General features: G+C 42.3%; 1 protein-coding gene across 3 annotated transcripts; it reads left to right on the top strand.

Annotated features, from left to right (window-relative positions):
- Window positions 1-9,855: 9,855 nt before the first annotated feature.
- pax6b (paired box 6b) lies at window positions 9,856-23,537 on the top strand. 3 transcript variants are annotated; one of them, XM_085353905.1, is made up of 13 exons: window positions 9,856-9,868; window positions 12,936-12,989; window positions 13,865-13,888; window positions 16,341-16,471; window positions 16,773-16,808; window positions 16,893-17,108; window positions 17,477-17,642; window positions 20,881-21,039; window positions 21,343-21,425; window positions 21,513-21,663; window positions 22,238-22,350; window positions 22,602-22,743; window positions 23,452-23,537. In XM_085353905.1, exons 1-13 carry the CDS (start codon window positions 9,856-9,858, stop codon window positions 23,535-23,537), a joined length of 1,374 nt encoding a protein of 457 aa, XP_085210031.1. The 3 variants fall into 3 exon arrangements, with proteins under 3 accessions (XP_085210031.1, XP_085210048.1, XP_085210040.1); XM_085353922.1 differs by lacking the exons at window positions 13,865-13,888; window positions 16,773-16,808 and adding an exon at window positions 17,824-17,833 and having other exon boundaries at window positions 17,477-17,620; XM_085353914.1 differs by lacking the exon at window positions 13,865-13,888.
- Window positions 23,538-23,605: the final 68 nt, after the last annotated feature.

The raw sequence follows: 23,605 nt of genomic DNA, 5'->3' as shown, positions 1-23,605 counted from the left end.
CAACAGTTACTAAGATAATCTTTGAAAAAAAAGACCTTCATTGTGACTAAACTGGCCACATGTTGAAAAAGTCTTTTAATTATGTGCTTGGTCTAATTAGCTGTTGAAAATAACAACAAAATCCAAGGTCGAGTTGCTCTATTACCTACAAATCATAGGTTTTTTATATAGATAGTCCTGTTTGGTGGTTCTGAATCCATGCCAACACCCTTTAGCTGATGCGTAATTTACCTCGCCGTGCGTAATTAACTGAGTCGCCATCAGACCCCGGTACGTGTAACACTTTATTTTGAACGGCGCAATACGTTTCCATTAAACGTTATTAAAGCGCAGGGAGTGACGAGCTCTCATTTGTCTTGTCAGGACATCTGACAACCTCGTTAGCTCCCATTTTCCCCTGTCAGCTCACAGCGCGACACGGACACTGACTTCAGCCACTCCTGGCAAGTGAGTGATAAATGCGCCTACTCAGCCCTGCGCAAAACAGCAACATTATTGTTGCCAGCACGAAGCATCAGAATCAATCACAGTCAAGTCTGAGTGGCAGGTGTCAGTCTTAACACTTTGCTATTATTATTATTATTATTTTTAACTTCAGACCACTGTCAATCTTTAATCTAATTTAAAGGGTCACAGATTTGGGGGGCATAATATCGCCTCTTTGACTTCTCACTCCAGCCTAACTGACCATGAGTAGCCCACATTTAACGCTCCACACAGGCTGGAGGTTTCGCAAAATGAACTGTTATGAATATTTGTAAGCAAATGGATGATCTCGTTACTTCGCAAAAAAGGGGCAGAAGAACACTTAATGGCATTGAATCTTTCCGCTCCGTGCACTTTCAGATGCGATTGTAGATCGAAGTCAGACTTGTCACGTTGAGGCAAAGTGAATTCCTAACATCCAGGACGTGCCTGTCTACTCCGGACAAATTGCATCCAATCACCCCGGGGGAATTCGGCTAATGTCTCGATCCAGGGCCGGGGAGCATGGAGAGAAAACAAATCAAACTCTGCACACAGAGCGTGTAGGGCTTATGAAAACATTTCGCACAGGGGAAAGAAAGGACGAAACGAGGAATATGTGTCTGTACACGTGTATGCGTGCGTCGGCTGAGGGGGTGGGCTAATTATGATACATTATCTTTGGACATTGTAGTTTTTAATTGTAAATATCAGATGTGCAACCTAAACATTTTCACACTACATGCCAGCTGTTTGAGTGGCGGAGAGCGCATGAACTGGGCCTGGCTGTTTAATCACTTCAGCAGGTTCGAGTGGTTGACTAACTTTGGTCTTATTTAAACTCATGTGGGCCTAGCAAGATATTCGTGACGCTAAATACAAACAATATGCTCTAAAAAAATCCTAAGGCTAAATGCACACGAAAGATTCTAACAAATTCTCGTTTGAAGCAAGTTTAAACGCGAGGTTCAAATAGAACTTACCTCCTTATCTCCATTGCAATTAATCCTAATTTAGATGGATGAAATGCCCCCCTTTGAACGCAGCATCAGCTCTGCGTGCACCCTCTGCTTTCTGGTAACGTGCTCGGTCCCCTGGACATTTTTCTCTGTCTGCTACAGCGACAGTAAACAATAAGCTCATGAGGCGTAGGCTATGGCAACATAATGTTCTGCATGGCTACAGAAGGGAGGTCGATCATTACACAATTTGTTTTAAATTTGATCAGTCACAAAGAGATTGGCATCTCCCTGGAAAGCCCGGGCAGGGTTGAGTTACTGTAGCTTAAATCCAGGTTTCACTCGTGTTATCCTTACAGACCCCTTCACGTCAGCATCTTCACTGTAGGCCGAAATAATGTCAGGTATTTAACTTTGGCTAGAGTGTCCGTGGTTGTTAAATATGCAGTATAGGCGGAAAGACTGGGATCGCATGCAAATGTGGGTCGATATTTGCTATCATAAATATTTGATTTGCAAAATTGTTTCCCTACTGACATAAAAATTCAGAAACTGACAGTATGATTTTAATGTGTGTGTGTGTGTGGGGGGGGGGGGGGGGGGGGGGGGACACAGAGAGAAAGAGGGGGAGAGGGAGAGAGAGAAAGGTTGGTTTGTGTAGCAGCGTGGTGACGGCAGAGGGAAAACCGGCTGGACAGATTTGCGTTTACGCCTGATCTGCTTCTGGAGAGCGGGGCTGTGTGGGAAGGGAAAGGGAGCACCTGGCTCGACCGCTGTATCCCATCTCGTTTTATTGACAGCCTGATAAGCAGGGACCAAGCCGTGCGGTTTCCAGCGCGGATGTCGAGCACCCTGCTGCGTTGCACAGTATCAAGGCCTCTTAATGGCTGTTCCTCTAAATAATGGCCCAAACACAGCCAGTCCTGACTGGCCCGTACCTGCGCTGCCCCGGTCTCTTCCTGAGAGACAAGCGGTGGCGCGGTTGCCCATTTACTCAGTCTTGTTCAAATTGACACAAACATCAGAGGTTGTGAAATAGGATTTGAGGCTTTTAGCCTGTCTTAGTAAAAGGGAAACTAAAGCCCCCATTATGAGTCACAGTGACAACTTTATAGGGCTGTAGAAATAAAAAGGTTTTAGCGCAGACTAAAACACTGGGATTGTCTACAAATATAAGTAATGTAATGACTCTTACAGCCGGAGTACGTCATAGGGAGCAGCCAGGGGGCATCTATAGACCCCGAGCGGGACTTTCCTGCATCCGTTCCCCCCACACCTGTTGCGCTCTGAGCATGCTCAGATTTAAGAACACAACAGTGTACTTGCTAATCTATTAATATTCATATGACCTATCTATGACCTAACACCAGCAACTGTTACAAGCAGTAACTGTTAATGGGGAATTTCAAAACTTGTTGTTAGGAAGATGCATTTTTGTTACTTATAGCTTGTACATTCGAAAGCTGGAACAAATATGTAAATAGCGCCAAGACTCTTCACAGTTTCAGTGTAAGACCGGATGCTCGCTCAATCTCAGCCAATCCTCTTTATTCTTAAAATCAACGGGAACACATCCGAGTCATAAAAAAAATTATTATTATTATTATTATTATTATTATTATTATTATTATTATTATTATTAATAATAATAATAATAATAATATTTTTTATTTGAAAAATATTATTATTATTATTATTATTATTAATAATAATAATAATAATAATAATAATAATAATAATAATAATAATCATACAGTGCTTCGATCGGGTGATTTTGAGCGCAAACAGCTCAAACCTTTTAAACCATACGGCACGCTTCTTGCTGAAGTGCTCTCGAGCAAGTTTTCGGCTAAGTTCCATGAATAAATAAAACACGAACAGAAAGATAGAAATCAAACTTTGGATTGAAGATAAAGTGGATAACATTCACTAAGGTGATGATGTAAATAAAAATCAAATCAATTATCAATCGGGGAGCGAGCCCGCAGAGTGAATTGTTAGCTGTCCGCCCCTGCACACAGCCGACACACCGGGAAAGTAAACAGGCCGGTGTGCTCCACATGTTGGTTACCTTGCGCACTTCCCCATTCTGCGCTCAGCGTCCTGTCCAAGGCGTGACGTCGAGTCGTCGCTCCAGCCAATCACCGCCAACTTGAGGCTGATGCTGAAGGGAAAGTTGCTGGTAAGAGTCGCAGATTTTTCCCCCCTCTCACTGACATTTCAACTTCACGACGGATTCAAAGGTAGATAGATTTTCATCGGGACCTATAAGTTTCTGTTTCTGTGACACGGAGGAGAGATCCGGGGAGGGAAGAAGCGAGTTTATATGCACAGGATATCGGTCAGACGCCTCTGCTGCCTTTCTTCCGGTGAGTTTGGCTGGACTATAGCCTACTTTTAAATAGTCTCTTTTTAAAATTTAAATCTACTGTAACTTACACGATAAACCTCTGAGAATATTTACAGGGTATCCTTTCTGTATTTTTGTATTTTATTTCATTTTATTAAATCCTGAAAAAAAAAACGCAGTTAAAAGCATGCAGACTGATTTCAATTCGGGCGCACTGGGAAAGTTGGGAAAATTATTGGTTAAGTGTTTGCACGTTGCTTTGTGTATTACAGAGTAGGAAAACACCAAAACAAAGTGGAAAACAATAAGCCCAGTTCGTTTTTGTTTTTTGTTTGTTTTTTTGTCATCTATCGCACACGCGCACACAACGTGTAATTAGCGATCTTCACACAGGAATTAAGCGCTCGTCATTTCTTTTAAAAAGCGGCTATTATTGTGCGAGTTACGCCTGGAGGGGAATTCAGCCTATACATCAGGAATGTGTACAGTGAGATCCATTCATCTATGCACGATCTATAAGCGCAATGGAAACGTCGATGTCCATCACCGGAAGATTTGATTCTGTGGGCTTTTTCATCAACATGACACGTCTGTGACATTTTGGAGAAACAGCGCGATATTTTGGTTGAAATGCTGTGAGTTAACGTTTAAAGTCAGAGGTACTGTTAAAGAACTATAACACTTTAAAAAAAAAGTTGTGAAAGCAAATTGCAAGCACGTGCTTCAAATCTTCAAAAACAACGAAGTGAAGTGACACGCGCGCCTTGGTGGTTTTCAGATTGATTTTGTTCGGAGGGCCCGGACCTGCTGTTTATGTTTGAGGTTATTACCATTTAATTTCTTCACACACCCCCTCGTCTAATTACGAGCTTTCAGTTGCATTATTATTTACACCCCTCACACATGTACTCATTTCCACACAGTATCTGGAAGTCTTTGGAAGCCTCGGGTCAAGGTTCTTGTATGTTTGGCTGCAGCATGTCTTCCTGTCACACTGGCCGATCAGCGCTGTGACACCATTAGCCCCGGTGTTTATCACAGCCCTCAGCCTTTTGCTGAGGGCTTTAGCCTTTTGTGGACTGTACACATTCTGGGAACTACACAAGAACACGCCGTAGTCTTCACTGTGTCCCCACAAACTTTACAAATTGTTAGGTGGGGTTAAACTACACAGGATAAACTAAATAAAAACAAAATTTACCTTAAACGATGTACAAAGCACTCCACACTGTGGAGGTGAATGTGACTAGAAAATGAAGCCATTAGATGAGCCACGAGGACGTTAACTGTAACAACATGCTTAAAAAAATAATAAAGAGCAGGGTTTGAGCGTGTTTGGCATCCCGACAGAGCAAGACGGGGGCCACCTTAGGAAGCTACATGCGGCTGCCCACTCCGTGATGGAGTTGCGTTTCTTTATGTTTACTCACTCTGATGAAAAATGAGTTGCCACTAATGGAGCTTCTGTTGCGGTACGCTCTCCACGTGCGCCACCACGCTTTCAAAACAGCAGATGGATAAATATCGGCGCAGAAGTCGAACAAGCAAGTGACTCTTTGATTATGGCTCATGAAAACAGAATAATACAATCGTAAACGCGCGGATGATTTATGCAAATAAACCGGCGACGTGCTCATGAGGAGAAATGTGACCGGTCGGCTCTGTCTGATGAATGACAGCTCAGAGCTTTGCAAGAATGCAGCTACACGTAAAAGTCGAAATTTTATACATCGGTGACAACAACAATAACAACAACAACAACAACAACAACAATAATAATAATAATAATAATTATAATTATTATTATTATTATTATTATTATCAACATTTACAATACTGCTTAAAAACACAAATGATAATCATTTAATTGAGAATTTCTATAATAATAAGATTATTTTAAAAAGAATAGTAGAACGTTTATAATAAAAGGTAAATTAAAGTACATTTGTTATATTCATAAATATTTCATTTATATTTATTTATAATAAATAACAAATTTATTGTATATAGAAAACTCATATTTATATAATTATTTGCTCACCAGTGAAAGTAGGTGTAATACAGTTCTGGGGCTTGTATGTGTACACCACTTAATATGTATTTAATTGTCTAAGAAAAAAAAATTCCCCTCCTATATTAGATACAATTTAAATACAGAAAATGAAGATGCACACCACACCAGGCTTTTTATTGTCTGAGTGAATCACCGTGTTTTCCAAGCGATTACTAACTCGAATCAATGCTGCAACAATATTTATAATAGAAAGCTCAATATATATATATATATATATATATATATATATATATATATATATATATATATATATATATATATATACACACACATATACATATGTACATGTATATATAATTTTTTTTCCTAAGGTGAGTAAACTGTGACCTCCAGTGGAGGTCATCACACAGTTGTCAATTTTAAATAAATAATAAATCAAAGCAGGCTTTTAGGTGTGGGGGTCGTGTCCAAATATAGTGTCAAGTTGTGAAGTGAAAATGAGTTAAAATACTCTATCTTTCCTTCACCAAAACAAGGTTTTGTTTTTTCAGCTAGCTCTCTCTTTTTCTTTTCTTTCTTTTATTGTATTTAAAAGTTTCTGCAGGGGTACGAATACCACACTGCCTCAGGGGAAAATAGCGACGAGATTAGGCTTTCCTTTCAAGGCCTGTGACATTAGTTGCTGCTAATCCGAATTGGGCTAATTGCTTTCCCAACATCACCCTTAAAGACTTTTACAGCAATGCAATCTACCTTATAAAAAGATAAATGTACACATAAGAAATGTATATATTCATAGAGAGGTGCCGTTGACCGACTTGGCATATCACTTAGGTTTCTGAATAAAAAAATAAAAAAATAATAAATAGATGAAAAACTAAAAAGAAATATCTTGAGAATGGATACAACGAATTAGCTCTTGGAGCGGATTTACAGCTTAACCAAAGAAATCAATAACATGCTGGAGGTATTGTTTCCAAAGAAAACTACTTGACACACTCATCGGGGAATCCGTCTTTCTATGAAGGCAGGTTAGTGGTGTGAATTTTTGACAGCTGCAATCTGTGACAAGTGAGTAGCAATAACATTTGCACTACAAAGGTGCCTCACAAATACACTTATTCAAGCGTCTCACCAGAAAGAATTTAACATTTAGGCAAGATGTTGAATGTGTTTTCTCGCTCAGTACTGTTACACTGATTATGAGAAGATGACATTCTACTTTTGACAACTTCCCTGTCTTATTACTAGAAACCAGCAGCTGCTAAAAGTGGCACACATCCCGTGCACGCGCGGCTGACCGAGGCGTCCACGAGGACGCAAACTTTAGCGCAGAAAGTTTCACCTTGCGAGTATTCTTGCGTCAAAGAGTCAACAACCCACCATAGATTTTTTTTTGTATTACACGTCGACTTTTAGTTTAATTCCTTTCAAATATCTTTTCTCAAATTAGCCACAACATAATCCATAAACCTGTGAACTTGAATTGCATTGATGTTTCATAATAACTGCTAATTGAAAGTTCCAACTTCGCCGTGTCCTTGATGTATTTTTTTACAGTAAATTATAACCAACACGAGGTCTCTCACTGCACAAACCCCTGTCAGGAGGGGCGACAGGGTTGGGTTGTGTGTGAGGGGGTGTTTGTGGTCTGATGCATTCTAATGGAGGGGTTCTTGACGTAAAAATGCTTGGGACCCCCCCTCCTCTCTTAACTGATATAAGCTGCGGCCATTCACGGTAGGCCTATAGGCTGAGCCACCAGTCTAAGTGAGTAGAAACAATGCAGGAAGGAGAAACAGATGAATGTGCTCGTTTAGTTTACGGGTTGTTTGATGAAGGAGTATTGGCCAAAGTGTTGTTCCTCACCGCGGGACCCTCAGTGACAGTTTGAGCCGGTCCTCTCAGCTCATTATCTCGCCGGCCCACTGAGGGCCCCATTCAAGCCGGGCAGTCCCTCTCCCCCTCCCCCCTGTCCCTTCTCTCTCTCTCTCTTCTCTCTCTCGCTCTCTCTCTCACCCTCTCTCTGGCAGCGTCGTTTGTCTACTCATTGAACCCGTAGTCAGGAATGCGATGGTTGTTAGGGAGCCCTCTTTCACCTCCGAAGTGTTTTATTGATGAGCTCGGACTTCTCCTACTTTTTCACATGTCAAAGAAAGTCAAGTGTAGGCCTCCACGACTTCATTTCACGGCCTCCCATCCCAATAAGAAGAAGAAGAAAAGGGAAAAGAAAACGCATTTCTCTCCCCCTCCCCCTGCTCATGTCTGTCCCTCTCCCGTCTCTCTCGCTCACTCTCTCCCTCTTTGCCCTTTCACGCACCCCCTTTTCTGCTTCTCCACTTTGGCTTCAGCATCCACACAAACCTCATTCTCTTCCCCTCGGTTTTCCTTTTTGGAATAAGCAACGGGGCTCCTCAGTGCCGAGACTGGTGCTGGCCAAAGCTGGGAGTGTACGCTCAAACACGGGCGCAGAGGGGGTTGATTTTGGGTGCGCTGAGGTGTGCGCTAATAGTCGGTCATTCAGCCGGCTCAGTTTGGGAGCGTGTGGCCATGGCTACGCACTCATTTGCTTTTACTTTATTTACGCGTGCTATTTGCTGTCAGGTCGCAGGAGTGACGTCGCCGTGCCTCGCAAATGTGTCCATAAAAAGCACCCGAGCCTGCCTAAAGGCCGGACTCTTTATGTACGGTGCTCTTGTTGACACGATGGGGGTGGTGGGGTGGGGTGGGCAGGGTGATACTCAAAAGAATCAACAAAAGCACGTGGTGGACATTTTTGGTTGCTTTGAGTGTGAGTGAAGGCCGGACAAGTGCAAAATGATTTTCAAAGTAAAACAACTTTCTTTTTCTTTTTTTGGTGGGGGTGATTAGATGATTTACTTTGGAGCTCAATCGCTGTGGTATAAGAGTTTAAAAGTGGTGGTTTTTCAAAGTAAAAGTTTTTAAACCTTCAAAGATGACTCCCAATTGCGGCACTTGCGCAGGTGCAACATCGCGCTACATTCAGTCCAGAAGGGAAAAAAGGGCGCTGAAAGTTTTACGCAGCGCGGATGTGCGTCTCTATAACGTTAATCGCATCTGTAGTGCATCGGCTGCTTCATAAAAGGCACGCTGCAGCTCTTTGTAATTTTAATTTGGTGTTACGAGCTCCAGCATTCCAAGTGTGCGCTGCTCCACTGCTAGTTTCCGTCCCCCCCACTACAACAGACACACACACCACCACCCACCGCCCTTGCGGCTCCAGCTAGCCTCAGGTTGGCGCTGAGCATGCCTGAGATTCCCTGTGCGGACCCAATTCAGCCTGGAAGAATAGAGCCTTCCGTCCAATGGGCATTTCCGAGGCACTTCCTTTGCAATAGGGCAATATTCAGCAAGTGAGCGCAGAGTATTTGCATGCGTGGGCTGATTAGTGGGTTGGGAAGACGCGACTCTCTCTTTCTCTCTCTCTCTCTCTTCCCCGCTTTCTCGCTCTCTCTCTCTCTCTTTCGCTTTGGCTCGGCCCCGTTTCCCGCTTTGGCTGTGGTGCAGGGGGAAGTGTTTATATGGGGGATGATGACAGAGGTCGGGTCGCGCTAATGGGCCAGTGAAGAGCGGCGGAGGGAGGCGAGGCGAGGCGCACACAGCAGACCAGGAACACATACATTAATACACTTGTTCCATCACCAATCAGCATAGGTGTGTTCATTCTCTTACCCCCACCTCCTCCTACCACCACTCACTCACTCTCCCTCCCTCTTCCCCTCCTTCCGCTCTCTCTCTCTCTCTCTCTCTCTTCCCCATCTCTCTCTTCCCGACTCTCTCATTCGCTCTCTCACACGCCAGCGCGCATCCTCGCCAAACTCCGTGCGTCCTGACATCTGAGTTCACTGTCAATCTCTGTCTCCTTCGCAGGGATATCCCCTTTGTCTCCGCCGAAGACCACTGGAAACTAAATTTTTTTTCTCTTCGAAACTTCCCGGGAGAGAGCGATCCTGGTCGCCGCTTTTTTCTCCCCCTTCTCTCTTTCTTTGGTGTGGACAACTAGGCTGCAGCCCATAGTTTACCCAGGACTTTGATAACGACGCAGGATGCCCCAAAAAGGTGAGATCCTGACTAAAAGTTTGTCTTGTTGCTGTTAAATTATGCATTATTATTTGTGATAGCCTAAATTATTATTATTATTATTATTATTATTATTATTATTATTATTATTATTATTATTATTATATCGGGTTTATTCGCGGCTGTAAGTGGAGGGTCAGTGTGAGGTAGAGAGTGTTTTATCGTTTGGACTGTGCAGCCTGGACTCCCTCAAAAGTGCGAACAGCCTTTTAGCGTCTCTGTCGGTTTTATCTGCTCGATTTTTGGTTGTTGTGTTTAAGCCCACGGATAGCTTGCTGCTTATTTATGACAGCAAAGAGTAAAAAGTCACGTTGGGCCAGGACAGTGATCATCGTGGAGAATGGGGCGCAATGACCCGTTGAGGAAAGGTGTCAGATTGATTCATGCAGGCGAGTCACCCAAGCGCCTTCTTAAAAAAAAAAAAGCCTTCATGAAGCACTTGCTGAGGAGGCCCGTGTTCAGCGTGTTTGTTTGTGTGCCGGGGATAACACAACTTTACTCCTTGTCTCTAATCTTCTCCGCTTTAATGACAGCGACTGAACTGCTTTTACATTTTAGCAGTCAAGCTGTGGAGTATTTTAAAATACTCAGATAAAGAGTCCTTGGCTGGCCTCAAATTTAAAAGTAAATGTCTCAAAAAAATTTAAAATTAATAAAAGACAAACCGAGAAACAAGCACAAATTGTTGATGCTTTGAAACTATTTTTTTAATCCACGTAAATAAGCAAAACCTATATTTTAGTGCAAAGCCTCTATTGTAATTTTAAATATAATTTTTAAAGAAAAAAATACATAAAATAATTAAAATAAAACTGCAATGAAAGAATAAATCACTCTGTAGCTTTCTATGTTAACTTACTCCTTTACTCTTAAATCAGATTAAGCTCTAATGCAATAAATGCTTTCTGTGACATGTGACTTTTTAAAAAAAAAATTAATTCGCCTTCATGTGCATATTTTGTCTGTTAGCCAACAGCAGGGCCACTGTAGTTCAGGCCTACATGTTCTCCTTCCTTGTATGAATGTTGTGAGCGCAGGATCCAGCGGTCAGAATAAGCATGTTGAATTAACACATTGTTGTTGCGGATTACTAAAGGGAAAGAAATGCAGATTAGATCGCAGTTAACCTCAGGAACAACAACGTTTGAGCTTTCGACCTTAAATAAATGATTAACCACTTGGACCTTACAGGGCTATAAGCTACTGGCAGCAGTGTATTTGCAGGCTGAAGCCGGTCTCTTTTTATTTTTATTGTTATTATTATTATTTCACGCACACATACAGAGATATTCACACCTGCTAAAACCGCCGTGACATTAAGTCGCGGCTAATAAAAATATGTAGTATTATTTACAAGTTTCCCGTGTCTTTAAGATCAGTGGGTAACTCGGCCTATGCGGGCCAGTGTGAAGGAATCTGAATTTGATTAATGACCGAGCAGGCTATTTGTTACAACATGAAAGAAAGCTACACAATCTGAACGTAACGGCGTCCCTACGTGCATCTCACCGACTAGCCCGAGACTAAACACAATCTGTTAGACGTCGACATTACAGGCCATTTTACTCTGCACACAACACAACTTTGCACGGAGAGAGAAAATGAAAACTTCAGACTTCTCCCTCCGTGGCCCCCTTTTTATCTGTTCCCCCATTCAGAAGCTTCTTTAATGCATTTGTCTTTTCCAATTGAGCGCCCTACTGCGCTGTTGTGTCTTTAAAACCGCTTTACAACCCGCACCAGCAGCACAAAATAACCACCAAATATTTATAACAAGAAATTACTTTTCCAAAAAAAAAAAAAAAAAATCTTGTTCTATAAAAGCAGGGCAAACAAAACCCCACATTCACGCACTAGCGGCGCAGGGGTCACGGTCGTGTGTGTGTGTGTGTGTGTGTGTGTGTGTGTGTGTGTGTGTGTGTGTGTGTGTGTGTGTGTGTGTGTGTGTGTGTGTGTGAAAAAGAGAGAGTGCATGTGTTTGTGTGTATGTGTGAATGGTCCCGGAGGGGGTGGATGCATGCCTCCGGCTCTTTGTATTAATCTGAACTTGTTGGTGTGTTTAGAGGGGAAGCTGCGTGTTTCTAGTCGTGGAGGCCGAGTTTTCGCCCCGGGTTTGAGGTATACGGAGGCAGAAAAGGGGGTGCATTGTTGGGAGTCCAGCAGGCTTTGTACACCAGCTTTGTACCCCCTCCTGGTGTGGACTTTTGCGGATCAGTGAGGCGAGGTAGACAGCGTGTGTCACTGTACAGTTTCCACGACAGACTCCGCAAGAGGAAGGCTATCAAGTTTTAAAAACTACACTAAAGCCTCTTGCTGGGACGATGAGGAGCTGATTTCTTTATAAGAACTAACAAGAAAAAAATGGGGGGGGGGGGGGGGGGGGGGGGGGGCACACCAGGACTATTTTTTTAAAGAGACAATGCTGTAAAGGAGTTACAGGCCCAATATCACATCATGGCTAGGCTGTTAGCTGAGATTTATTGTGACAGGTGCTTTCGGAAACAGGCCTAACAGAGACGTGAAAATAACGAAGATGAATGTTGTCCCGCGTCGATTTTAATTGATTTGTTTGGCACCAAAATTTAGGTTATCTGTAAAAGTAGGGCAAAAAAAATAAATAAATCTGAAAATACAGTAAGTACATCAGTGTAGCTGTGGCTGTGCTAATGTGTTGTTTTGCTTTGTCCTATAGGGAGACATTAAGTAGTGAAAACGGCAGATGATTGACTAAATTGTTATAGCGTGGACAGTCAACTCTGTTTCCAGGCAAGTTTAATTAAAATACATACATACACTCAGGATGTTTTTATTTAAAAAACAAAACAAAATCATAATTATGGATCAGTAAATGTTTAAGAACCAGATCCGCAATTAAAAAAAAATAAAATTTAAATCGGACGACATGAGAAACTTTTTTTTTGTTGTTCAAAGAAATGTTGCAAATTATTTGACACCTTAAAACAATAATAATAATAGTAAAACAGATCTGTACACCAGTTTTCTGATTTGCTGCTAACCACTTTTGTTATTTCCTTGTGACGCTTAGAATACCACAACCAAGCCACGTGGGAGTCTGGCGTAGCTTCAATGATGCAGAACAGTAAGTTGTTTTCTATATATTTTATTTTGAAACTTTTGATTACAGCCGCAATGTGGTTGCATGGAAGCAACACCCACTGACATTTTTCTATTTATAATTTTATCTTTTATATTTATTTATTGCACTGCTTGTTAACATACATTTCAGAAACACTATTTTTTTAAATTTGATTTTTTTTAAAGAGGGCAGATGCATGTGCAGCCATACATTTTCAGGATTTTTTAAGAGCAGGGATGATAATATTTTTAAGTTATTTGATGGCGCTTTCATTGCTGTTAATTTATTATTATCTCCCTCCCAAATGATAGGTAGGCAAGTTATTATTGAACAAGTTAATCACACGTCGTCCTTCCTTCTCCAGGGAGAGAGAGAAAGAGAGAGAGAGAGAGAAGGGGGGATTAGAGGGGGGTGCTGGGTTGAGAGGGAGATTTTTGTTTCTGCTTGAGTTGGTATTAAATAATTGCACAGCCGTCTGCATTAGCGTTAGAGCTGGCTGCCAGGCTGCATACAAGATTAGCTGCGTAGAGAAGAGTCCTGCATGAAACATGAGGGAATAGCAATAATGTCTTATGTAGATTAGTCCATATTCTTCACGGACAGACAGCATGAACTAGAAAGAAAATGCTCATATTATAACCGCAGGCCTCACTGTTAGGTGCAGGCTGAACTCAGAGAGGAAGATAAATATTAACAACCATATTGTCGTGGGTGCCAATCAAAAAAAACCCCAACCCAAAACATGGTAGATGAAGTTGCTTATAGGCCTCATGTGTTTAAAGTGGCCTCTTGCAGATGAATGATTTGTCTTGTTCCTGGTGTGTGTTGAAACCAAAAAGGATAAACATGAAACATTTTCTCTCTTGCTGCTGGACAAGAGGTGTATGACATCTGTGATGAAGGTGTGTGGAATAATTTTATTATATTATTCTCCATATACCTTGATGACGTGTCTGTGCTGTAACCTGTGCGCATTAGTCCGAGTATGTTTGAATCCAATGTTGGACCACGTGAGAGGTGGACTGTTTTATGTGTAGAGAGCTGTGATTCATAAGAAAGCGCTGCGGGGGAAAAAAACCCCCAAAAACACGAGTGGCTTACTTTTGTTTTTCTCCTACTAGATTTTTTTTCTTACGTTAAATGGCACAGCAATGTGATTTCTTTCTTTTAATCTTATCAGTTGTCAGTTATAGAGATGACAGAGCCTTAACAAACCTGTGTACAATACCCACTGGATTGATGTTAATAGGATGCTCCCCTGGCTTGGCGTGTGATGTCTGGTGCGAATTGCCGAGGAGATATCATTGGGCCCGGCCCTTTGGGTTGTCTAAAGGTCGCGACGGCCTCGCTGGCTTTTGTGCTAATAACTCCTGGGTGTATATAGTGGGGAGCGTCCAAATTGACACCATATGTTTTCCTATTAGTCGACTTGCAATAGAATACAAGGCGCATAATCAGCGCCAGCGGGCGAGATCGACTCCGGGCACTTGAGGGAATTGTGCCATGATTAAGACTTAACCTTAGGAGAGTTTGATTTTTATGTGATGTCGTTATCTGACGGGTTTTATCGATCCGGAGGATTTATATGATGGTTATAAACCAGAGGTGACGGAGCAACCCTGGAGAACCCGCAGAGCAGGGCTGCTTAATGTGGGTAGGCCAATTTCAGCGTAAGAAGTCTATTAATTCCACTTAATCCTGGAATTACCAAAGAGCAGGAGGGGATGATAATGGATTTACTATTAATCAGATCCACGCAGGAAGATTATAACACATAGCGGCCAAAAGGGATATGTTGCTCAGTTAAACAGGTTTATTCTCACTCAAGTAGCTATAAACAGGCCCGATCCCCCTATTTTTAATTTTCTTTCTTTCTTTTGTGTCATCTATATAAAATAAAGTCCGCATTTAAAGCCAACTCCTATGGCACATTTCAGCAAGAAGACGCCAACCGATTCCACACAACAGGACTGCGGTGGCTGTGAGCATTTGTTGTCAAATACAAACAAGGGGGGGAAAAACTGCATGTCACTTTTAATATGTTAAGAATCCAGGCGCGCCCTCGTTTGTGTGACCGCGCGTAGCCCCTGGCCACCTTAAAAACGAAGTCTCCCTCGGAGGGTAAACGAGTAGCGTCCAATTTTGTCTGAGTGATATCCAAATGCAGACAGAAAGGGTCGTTTTATCATGCTACTATTTGTCGTGACGATGCGATTTTCAAAAGCAGAGCGGTGTCATAAAGTGACATGCCTGCCACAAGTGCTCCAACTGATCTTTTCAATTAGCCTCCCATGCATGATCCGAGGCGACTTCCGCCTATTTCCAGAAATTAAGCTCAAACTTGACGTGCAGCTAGCTTTATTTTAAAGACAAATGTCAGGCAGGCTCATCATATTTTCCCCCTCTTCTATATTTGGAGCTTATTTATTGCTAAGGAGCCTCTGCTCCCGGAGTCAATGTACCGGGCGGCAGCGCAGGGGAAGGGAGCGGAGAAACAGAGAGCAGCTCAGGCACTCCGGGGAGTCAGCTCTCCCTTTTGGCTTCAGGTTTGCGGGCTTTTTCTGTGCTTTAGAGCGATTCCATACAATAATTTAAGGATAATTTCTAAATATCACTAAATTTTTTAGACAATAAGCAAAAATAAAACCTCATATTTTAAAGCTAAAATCTTATTGTTTCCTTGTCTTTTTGATGCGTAATTATGGCATGTTTTTTATAAAGGATTGTCATGGGAAGGATTTTAGCGATTTAATATCGTTTTTCCTACAAGATACTTTTGAATTGATGCTAATTTAACACATTATTGTAGTGGAGTGTTTATGGGATCGTCGGTGTGGCTGGTTATTGTTTTAAAGCACTGTTTGTGAGAGAGGTGCAGGTCTTGGTGATGGGAGTGGATAACGGTGCGGGTGTTTTAAAGCCCAAGTTTGCCGGTTTGCTACAGGATTGGATGAGTTTTTTCTGACCAGATCATCGACTGAGCTGTAAAATTACTATGAGGAAAAAATTCTATATTTTTTTTATTCGGTGTATGTCGTGCTGCTGTGGTTTGATCAATGTTTTTGCATGTGTTACTAAATAGCTGATGATGCGCCGAACCTCACAACAGCTTAAAAAAAGATTTCTGGAGTGCACTCCGGTTTAAGATATTTTTATAAAATCGTGTGAGAGTTTATTGTGAAACTTCTCTATTGCTGTGTGCTCTGCATCATATCACATTGCATCTATAACTCGATTATTCTGAACGCTTAAATCATTCTGCTCACCATTACTTGGAAGCCGTTAGCTTTATCATATATTTCAAGAGGAGCTGCGACATGATTTGATGACTCCGGTGCTTTTGTCTCCATGTAGGTCACAGTGGCGTAAACCAGCTTGGTGGTGTGTTTGTTAATGGCAGACCGCTGCCGGATTCCACCAGGCAGAAAATAGTTGAACTTGCTCACAGTGGTGCTCGACCTTGCGACATCTCCAGGATACTCCAGGTGACAATCCCACTCCTTTTTATGAACAGAAAACGCCTTCATAGAGACGTTGGTCTCAGTGAATACAAGGAAATTAATAATAATATCCAAAAGCAAAAATATTGAAAACAAACCGATTTGAATTTTCAATTAAAGCCAGGTTTCCAGTAGCAGTTCACGACCGCTTTAAGCCAGTAAAACCACTTATTACTTTGCAATTAAAGGAATGTTTTAAGGACAACAAACGGAAAAGTAATCTGCCTGCTGTTGTAAAGAATAAATGCCTAATATATCATTCAAGGCATATTTTCTGTATTTATAGACCCATGATGAAGTCCAAGTGCTGGACAGTGAAAAGGTGATAATTATTTGAGCCATCTTAGCAATTCCGTTCATAGTCGTAAATAATGTATGTGAATTGTGTCTTTTGTTTCCCGTCCAGGTATCCAACGGCTGTGTGAGCAAGATCCTTGGTAGATATTATGAAACAGGCTCCATAAGACCGAGAGCAATAGGCGGCAGCAAGCCCAGGGTCGCCACTCCAGAGGTGGTCGCGAAAATCGCGCAGTACAAGCGGGAGTGTCCGTCTATCTTTGCGTGGGAGATCCGTGACAGACTTCTGTCGGAGGGGATCTGCACCAACGACAATATACCCAGTGTAAGTGTATTGACTGTAAGTTGTGTGCATGATTTAATTTGCCACATGAAATGACTTTTTTCTCATGCACTGGAGGAAAAGGAGAAGGGCATCCAACCATTCAGTCTTATTAAGTGCACTGCGATTCAAAGCGTGGGGCACACATTACTGCGTATGTGATCAGCCAAACATACGCTCGGTTTTGATGGGGCTCGTTGTTCATTTGTGCGCTTTGCCAGAAACATCTTCCTGTACATATTTATTATGATTATAATGCTCGCGTTATGCGTGTAAGAACACGTGTTTTGCCCGCACGAGCAGAGACGTGCCGATGCTGCGCTCCATCCAATCCTAATCCAGACTTTTATCATATGTAATTTGTCATTCAGGTGTCATCAATAAACAGAGTCCTCCGCAACCTGGCTAGTGAAAAGCAACAGATGGGCGCAGATGGCATGTATGACAAGCTGAGAATGCTCAACGGTCAGACAGGAACTTGGGGGACCCGGCCCGGCTGGTACCCCGGAACATCAGTGCCAGGGCAGCCCAACCAAGGTGAGCCTCATTGTCATGCAGTAGCAATAAAGACACCTTGACGCACGCACAGTTGTGAGGTTCTCTACCAAAAAAGAAGTATACATCCGGGTGGTGTGCTGACACGCAGTAACATTTATGGTCACCCACAAAAGCATCTGATTTGAATTCAATGCATTAGGTTTAAAGTGAACTTAGTGAGGTCACCACAAGTTGCCATGTATGAATATGAATAGGTTTACGGCCTACTCTTCCGGTGATTCCGACCCGTGGCTGTTTGCAGGAAGGTATTGTATGGTCATGCTTTTGATGCTCTGAACAAGACTGAAAATGTAAAACTAGTCGATCAGAGGAAGCCATAGGCCATGCATGCATTCTGAATGTCTCCACTGTCCCAGACATGGATGTGCGTGACAGAAGCTTGTCCTTTCAGCAGAGGTGTCCATCCAACAGCCTGCATTTTCCTCCCCGATGGGGAGGCAGGGAGCCGGGGGAGAGCTGTGTGCGGCGATGTTAGCACAAAGGAATGCTTTTCCTTCACACGCAATGATTAGTTATGGGAACAGTCCTCACTACGTGTAATTGCTCATTAGAGAGGGCTTTGTCTCTCATTATGGCAACATGCAGGAGTGTGGAGATGGTGAGGCTGCTGTGGAAATGTTCCACTTCAGAGGGTTTCCTGACGGCCTACTGCAGGCCAAATACAGAGCAGCTTTTCTTATAAGAAACTACAACTTTGCAGGCAGGAGTTTGCGATCACGGTTTATTTGCACATGTAAAGCGGAAATGCAAGGGTTGGAATTAAGTCCGACAAGATTTAATAAATTAACTAAAAAAACAAAAACAAATTAGCATTTGTGTGACGGCAACTGGTCACGTGGGGCTGTCAACGAGCAGTAAAGCGGGAAAGATCATATTCATGGCTAAAATAATTCATTTAATGATGAAGCTATAACGGCTAATTTAAATAATAATAATAATAATAATAATAATAATAATTATTATTATTATTATTATTATTATTAGATGTAACTATTTAATGTTAGGTATTTAATTATAATAATGATCATCATTTTCATCTGTTGTATATATTGTTTTGCAACCTAGATTTAAAAAAAATCTCCAGAAATAAAACATATAATAATAATAACAATGATATAAAAATCTAAATATAACAAAGTTGTGTTTGATTAAGTATTTGGGTAAAACAGTTGTTTCAAGGGAACGAAAATATGTTTTCAATCAGACAGCCGAGTAAGCACATATAATGGCTACATGGAGAGTGACAGGGCCCCAAAAGAAGACAACTCTATCCAAAGAGAAACGAATAAAACTCCACACCGATGCTGTCTTTCATCTCTTTCTCATGCTCAGTCGCTGGCTATATGGCTCTAAATCCCGTCTATAGGATTTAGTCTCTCACTTTCTCTTTCAGTTTTAAGCGGTTTCTCAAGAGTGTTTTGATCCAGTCTCAGCAGCTGAAAGGTGCCGCAATTGGTTCGGTATCTCTTTTTTTTGCTGCTTTTCCGCCTCACTGGCTGAGACATCGTGATACTAAAGAATGAGTTTATTTCCCAGCGCTTTTATAAAGAAAACAAATCCCATCCTAGCGTCAGTGGGTCTGGCGCATGGATAATAGCTGCACATTCACTCCTTTTTATAGATTATCCGGAGTGAAGAAACAAATAGCGTGGATACAAACTATTGGCCTATAGAAGAATACTTTGGCTATTATGCAGCAATGGAAATTGTCAAGAAATGTGTCCCATCAGGTTTCCTTCACTGAACAAAAACGGACACATATAGACACACTAAATGTGTTTGGAGGCCTGCGTGATGCAGGGAGAATTTGCACGCAGCGGAACTATGAGGAAATGTGTAATTTGGTTTATTTTTCTATGAGGCAAACACGTGTTTTATTTTGTGCTATCGCTCTATAGTTCATAGAAACACATTAAGTAATTGGCTGATCTTATAATCCACGTAGGTGAACAGTTACTCGGCCTTTTTTGCACCTTTTCCCCAGTTTTGCAACAACCTGGAGTACAGGGCTCCAGCTGCTCGGCTCTGGGTTTTTTAGAACACAAATAAAATTTGCTCTGAAAAAGAAAATGCTGAAATGCCACTTCGTGGCCCCAGAGCGCCATCGTTGAGATATTACATAAACCTCTATCAACGCACCCGCTGCTTAATTTCGCATTAACTTCTTGGTGTGGTAATGATGTCCAACAACAAGACAGACATTAGTCGATAAGCCTCGCCCTGCGAGTGAAGGGGCCTTCAGGCCCACCGCGGACAAACAGCAGCAGTGAATAGATTGGCCTTATTTTGGTTGTTCAGGGGGTTGCATGCTCTCTCCTCACTCATTTGTTTCCAATTGAAGACAGAAATCCTGACTGGCGTGTAGCTGGCCGGGGGACGTGATTAATGATGGTAGTGGATAAGGGTTAACACACTGGACTCAAAGCTCTGTTGACTGGGATCCTCGTGCGCACAATGCCAAAGTACTATAGCCTGTGTGCCTCCAGAGAGAGGGGATCCTTTTGTCATCTCCTCCAAAAGCTCCCCTCCACACACACACACACACACACCCCCATCCCATCCCATCCCATCCCATATATTACACCCACCGAGGGCTCACTGCTCGTCCCTGGCTGTGTCCATAGTTTAATGGTTTCCCTTACTCCTGAAGGCATTGTATCATTCTGAAAAGCGTCTTCTTCTATTCAAAAGTTGGTGGTCACCTCAATGGCCATACCAACGCCCATATGGGAACGGCCATTGAGGCACTGCTCTGTCCTGGAGGAAAAAGGGAGGGGGTTTTGGAGCTGTGTAGAGAGTTTGGGTTTTAAATACATTTCATAGGCTCTGAAAAGAGGCTCAGCACATCTTGTCACATTTCTCTTAACCTTTTGAGAACACACGCCATTGTTGGGACACGATAAGTACGCGGAGCTTTCCCCTTAGCCAGCCTGTTTTTCCCACAATATTTTATCAACAGTTTAACCACGAAGCCGGTTTGATGTTGTTCCTTTTTCACGCAGCCAGTCGTCTGTAAAGTGGCAAACATTAGGAAGAAATTGCAATAATTCCTCCAATTTTGAAACAAATTAACCATGATGGGTGCTTTAATTAATGATGTACCACCGAGGTCTGTACAATTAGCGCTAGGCTGATACGACACGAGCCCCGATAATTAATTATTCAATTAAGCTTAAGTGAATGTATATTTCCATTAATTTCTCTCTCCTTTTTTTAGATGGCTGCCAACAACAGGACGGTGCAGGAGAAAACACAAACTCCATCAGCTCGAACGGGGAGGATTCAGAGGAGACACAGATGCGTCTGCAGCTCAAGAGGAAACTACAGAGAAATCGCACATCCTTCACACAGGAGCAAATCGAAGCACTGGAAAAAGGTCAAATATGCAGTGGATAATTTGTATAATTCGTTTTAAACACCCAGACTAATGTTTCATCGATAACACAATACAAACATTTTGGTTATTGTAAGCAAATTCAAAGAAAACGCAAACTGCGTGAGGGACTACATTTCTTCATTACACTGCGTTAAATAAGAAGCCTAATTAAAAACCTAATGTTTTGGATCCAGGGCGAAAGACACGCAATTGTTTCACTAATAGCTCTGAATAAAATTAACTGCCCTTGACCTAATCTTATATTTACTAACACTTATACCTGTGTGATTAATCCCACTGCAGAATTTGAAAGAACTCATTATCCAGATGTTTTCGCGCGAGAAAGACTAGCAGCGAAAATCGACCTGCCCGAGGCAAGAATACAAGTGAGTGATCGCAACTTTTATGAGCACGTTTAAAAGAGGTTTTAAACTTGAAGCTAAAATTATGCTTTTCCCATCCTTCATCTGCAGGTATGGTTCTCAAATAGGAGAGCAAAGTGGAGGCGAGAGGAGAAGCTGCGGAATCAGCGCCGGCAGGCCAATAACTCCTCAAGTCACATTCCCATCAGCAGCAGTTTCGGCACCAGCGTCTACCAGGCCATTCCACAGCCCACCACACCGGGTAGGTCAACCTAATCAGAGATATTACTTTGACCATATGCCCAGTAAGGTAAAATAATACTTAAATTTAATTTTTCAACTGAAATTATTAAAAGTGCAGTCCTACTTCACACACGCTGCACAAGCACACACTACTTTGTTAAAAAAAAATTTAATGCATTAATACTGTGATGGGTTCCATAGGCTCAGTGGGTTAAATATTTACTAAACAGTATCATGCCACAACCTGCGGATTCATATAAAAAGGGCAAAGGAGGCCTCGGTGGCTGTGCGCTCTAGTTCGCATGAAGAAGCGCCGTTGCTTCCCTTTGATGGATGATTGAGCAAAACTTCTCAGCTGACTATCTGAGCAATTACCGAATCAGGCACGAGGGTACACCGGCAGAGCTGAAGCTCGTGAAGTCAATCACCTGAGGCTCTCGCTGTAGAGCTATCTGTCCGGGCCCATCAGCCTGTCAAATAAGGCGTCACCTTCCGCACGCACTGCTTAACGCTAATGAGATGACTTCTCTCACCGGAGCTCAGTGTGTGTGAGATTTCTGCGGTTTCAAGCGAGTTTTCATTTTCATCCACAGTGTCTTTCACCTCGGGGTCAATGCTGGGTAGACCTGACACCGCACTCACAAACACCTACAGTGCGCTGCCGCCGATGCCCAGCTTCACCATGGCAAACAATCTACCTATGCAAGTAAGTCAAATACTCTGCATACATTACATACGAGTGCTTAAATAAAATGAATTTAAAGCTGGGTTTTTACAGTGACTGGTGTGACTATAAGAGTGGCAAAAAAAGTACAAAATTACATAGGCCTGCATACTGTAACTAAAGGATTCGTGAAATAATTTGATAGTGTTAAAAGCAGACAAACTAGATTACAGACTACTGAGCTGCAAATTATGGTTGGCTAAGCTAATGTAACATTCTCTCCTCATTTTTAGCCCAGCCAGACCTCCTCTTATTCCTGCATGCTGCCTACCAGTCCGCCTGTGAACGGGCGGAGCTACGAAACATACACGCCCCCTCATATGCAGGCACATATGAACAGCCAATCTATGACCACTTCTGGTACCACCTCAACAGGTAGGCAGAAAATTTCACTTTTTTAATTTTTTATTTTTAAAGCAGCCTGCTTGGGAGTTAAAAAAGCAAACACTGCACTCTTTGAAATATCTGCCACCTTTCCAGTAATCAGGGGATACTACAGAGTCATGTCTGATTCATGATCTGTCATCCCAAGTTTCCTTTTCCTTTGGTTTAAATGTCTGAGGATCTATATCTCTACATCGCACATCATTTTTCTCTCCGCAGTTGCATGAACGAGGCTCATTTCTTTGCCACTCTGGGCCATCATGTCAACCCCACTACTCCAGCCCATAGTTTAGTTCCACCCCATTAGGATGTTACTGAGAGCCATATATACCGGTTATAGTCATGAAGAGTTAATCATGCATAACCACATTTCCTCTGTGCTAAATTGCTAATTAATTTGATTCATTTGCTGTTGTATTCTCTCTGTTTAAATGCCATTGCCAAAGCCTCAATTTATCGAGCTTGCAAGCATTTTACCGAGCCACCACGTGCAGAGCTTTGTGACTCATTGCAGGCCCATGCTCATCTACCTATTTGCAAGCATTTAAAGCACAATGCTCTGTTAGTTAACTGTCGTACTAACCGTGCATGGTAAACCTGCTCATCTAATTTTAGCATTTAGACAGCTTTTTTTTTTTTTTTTAAACTTCCTTACGTGTTTCCAATCTGACATCAATCTTTCTCTCTTTGTCTTCACAGGACTCATCTCTCCTGGAGTGTCTGTCCCAGTCCAAGTCCCAGGAAGCGAGCCTGACATGTCTCAGTACTGGTCAAGACTACAGTAGAGAGAAGAGCTACTTCACCCTGTAACCACCCACTCCACCATCGCCCTCCGGCAGTGTTCCTCACACAT

This window comes from Diplotaxodon limnothrissa, linkage group LG1 (assembly GCF_057381915.1).
Source record: "Diplotaxodon limnothrissa isolate DT_005_m linkage group LG1, D_limnothrissa_male_GT1.1, whole genome shotgun sequence".
NCBI classification, from domain to species: domain Eukaryota; kingdom Metazoa; phylum Chordata; class Actinopteri; order Cichliformes; family Cichlidae; genus Diplotaxodon; species Diplotaxodon limnothrissa.
Note: the sequence above shows the minus strand (reverse complement) of the source record. Positions and strands in the feature narration are given on the sequence as shown.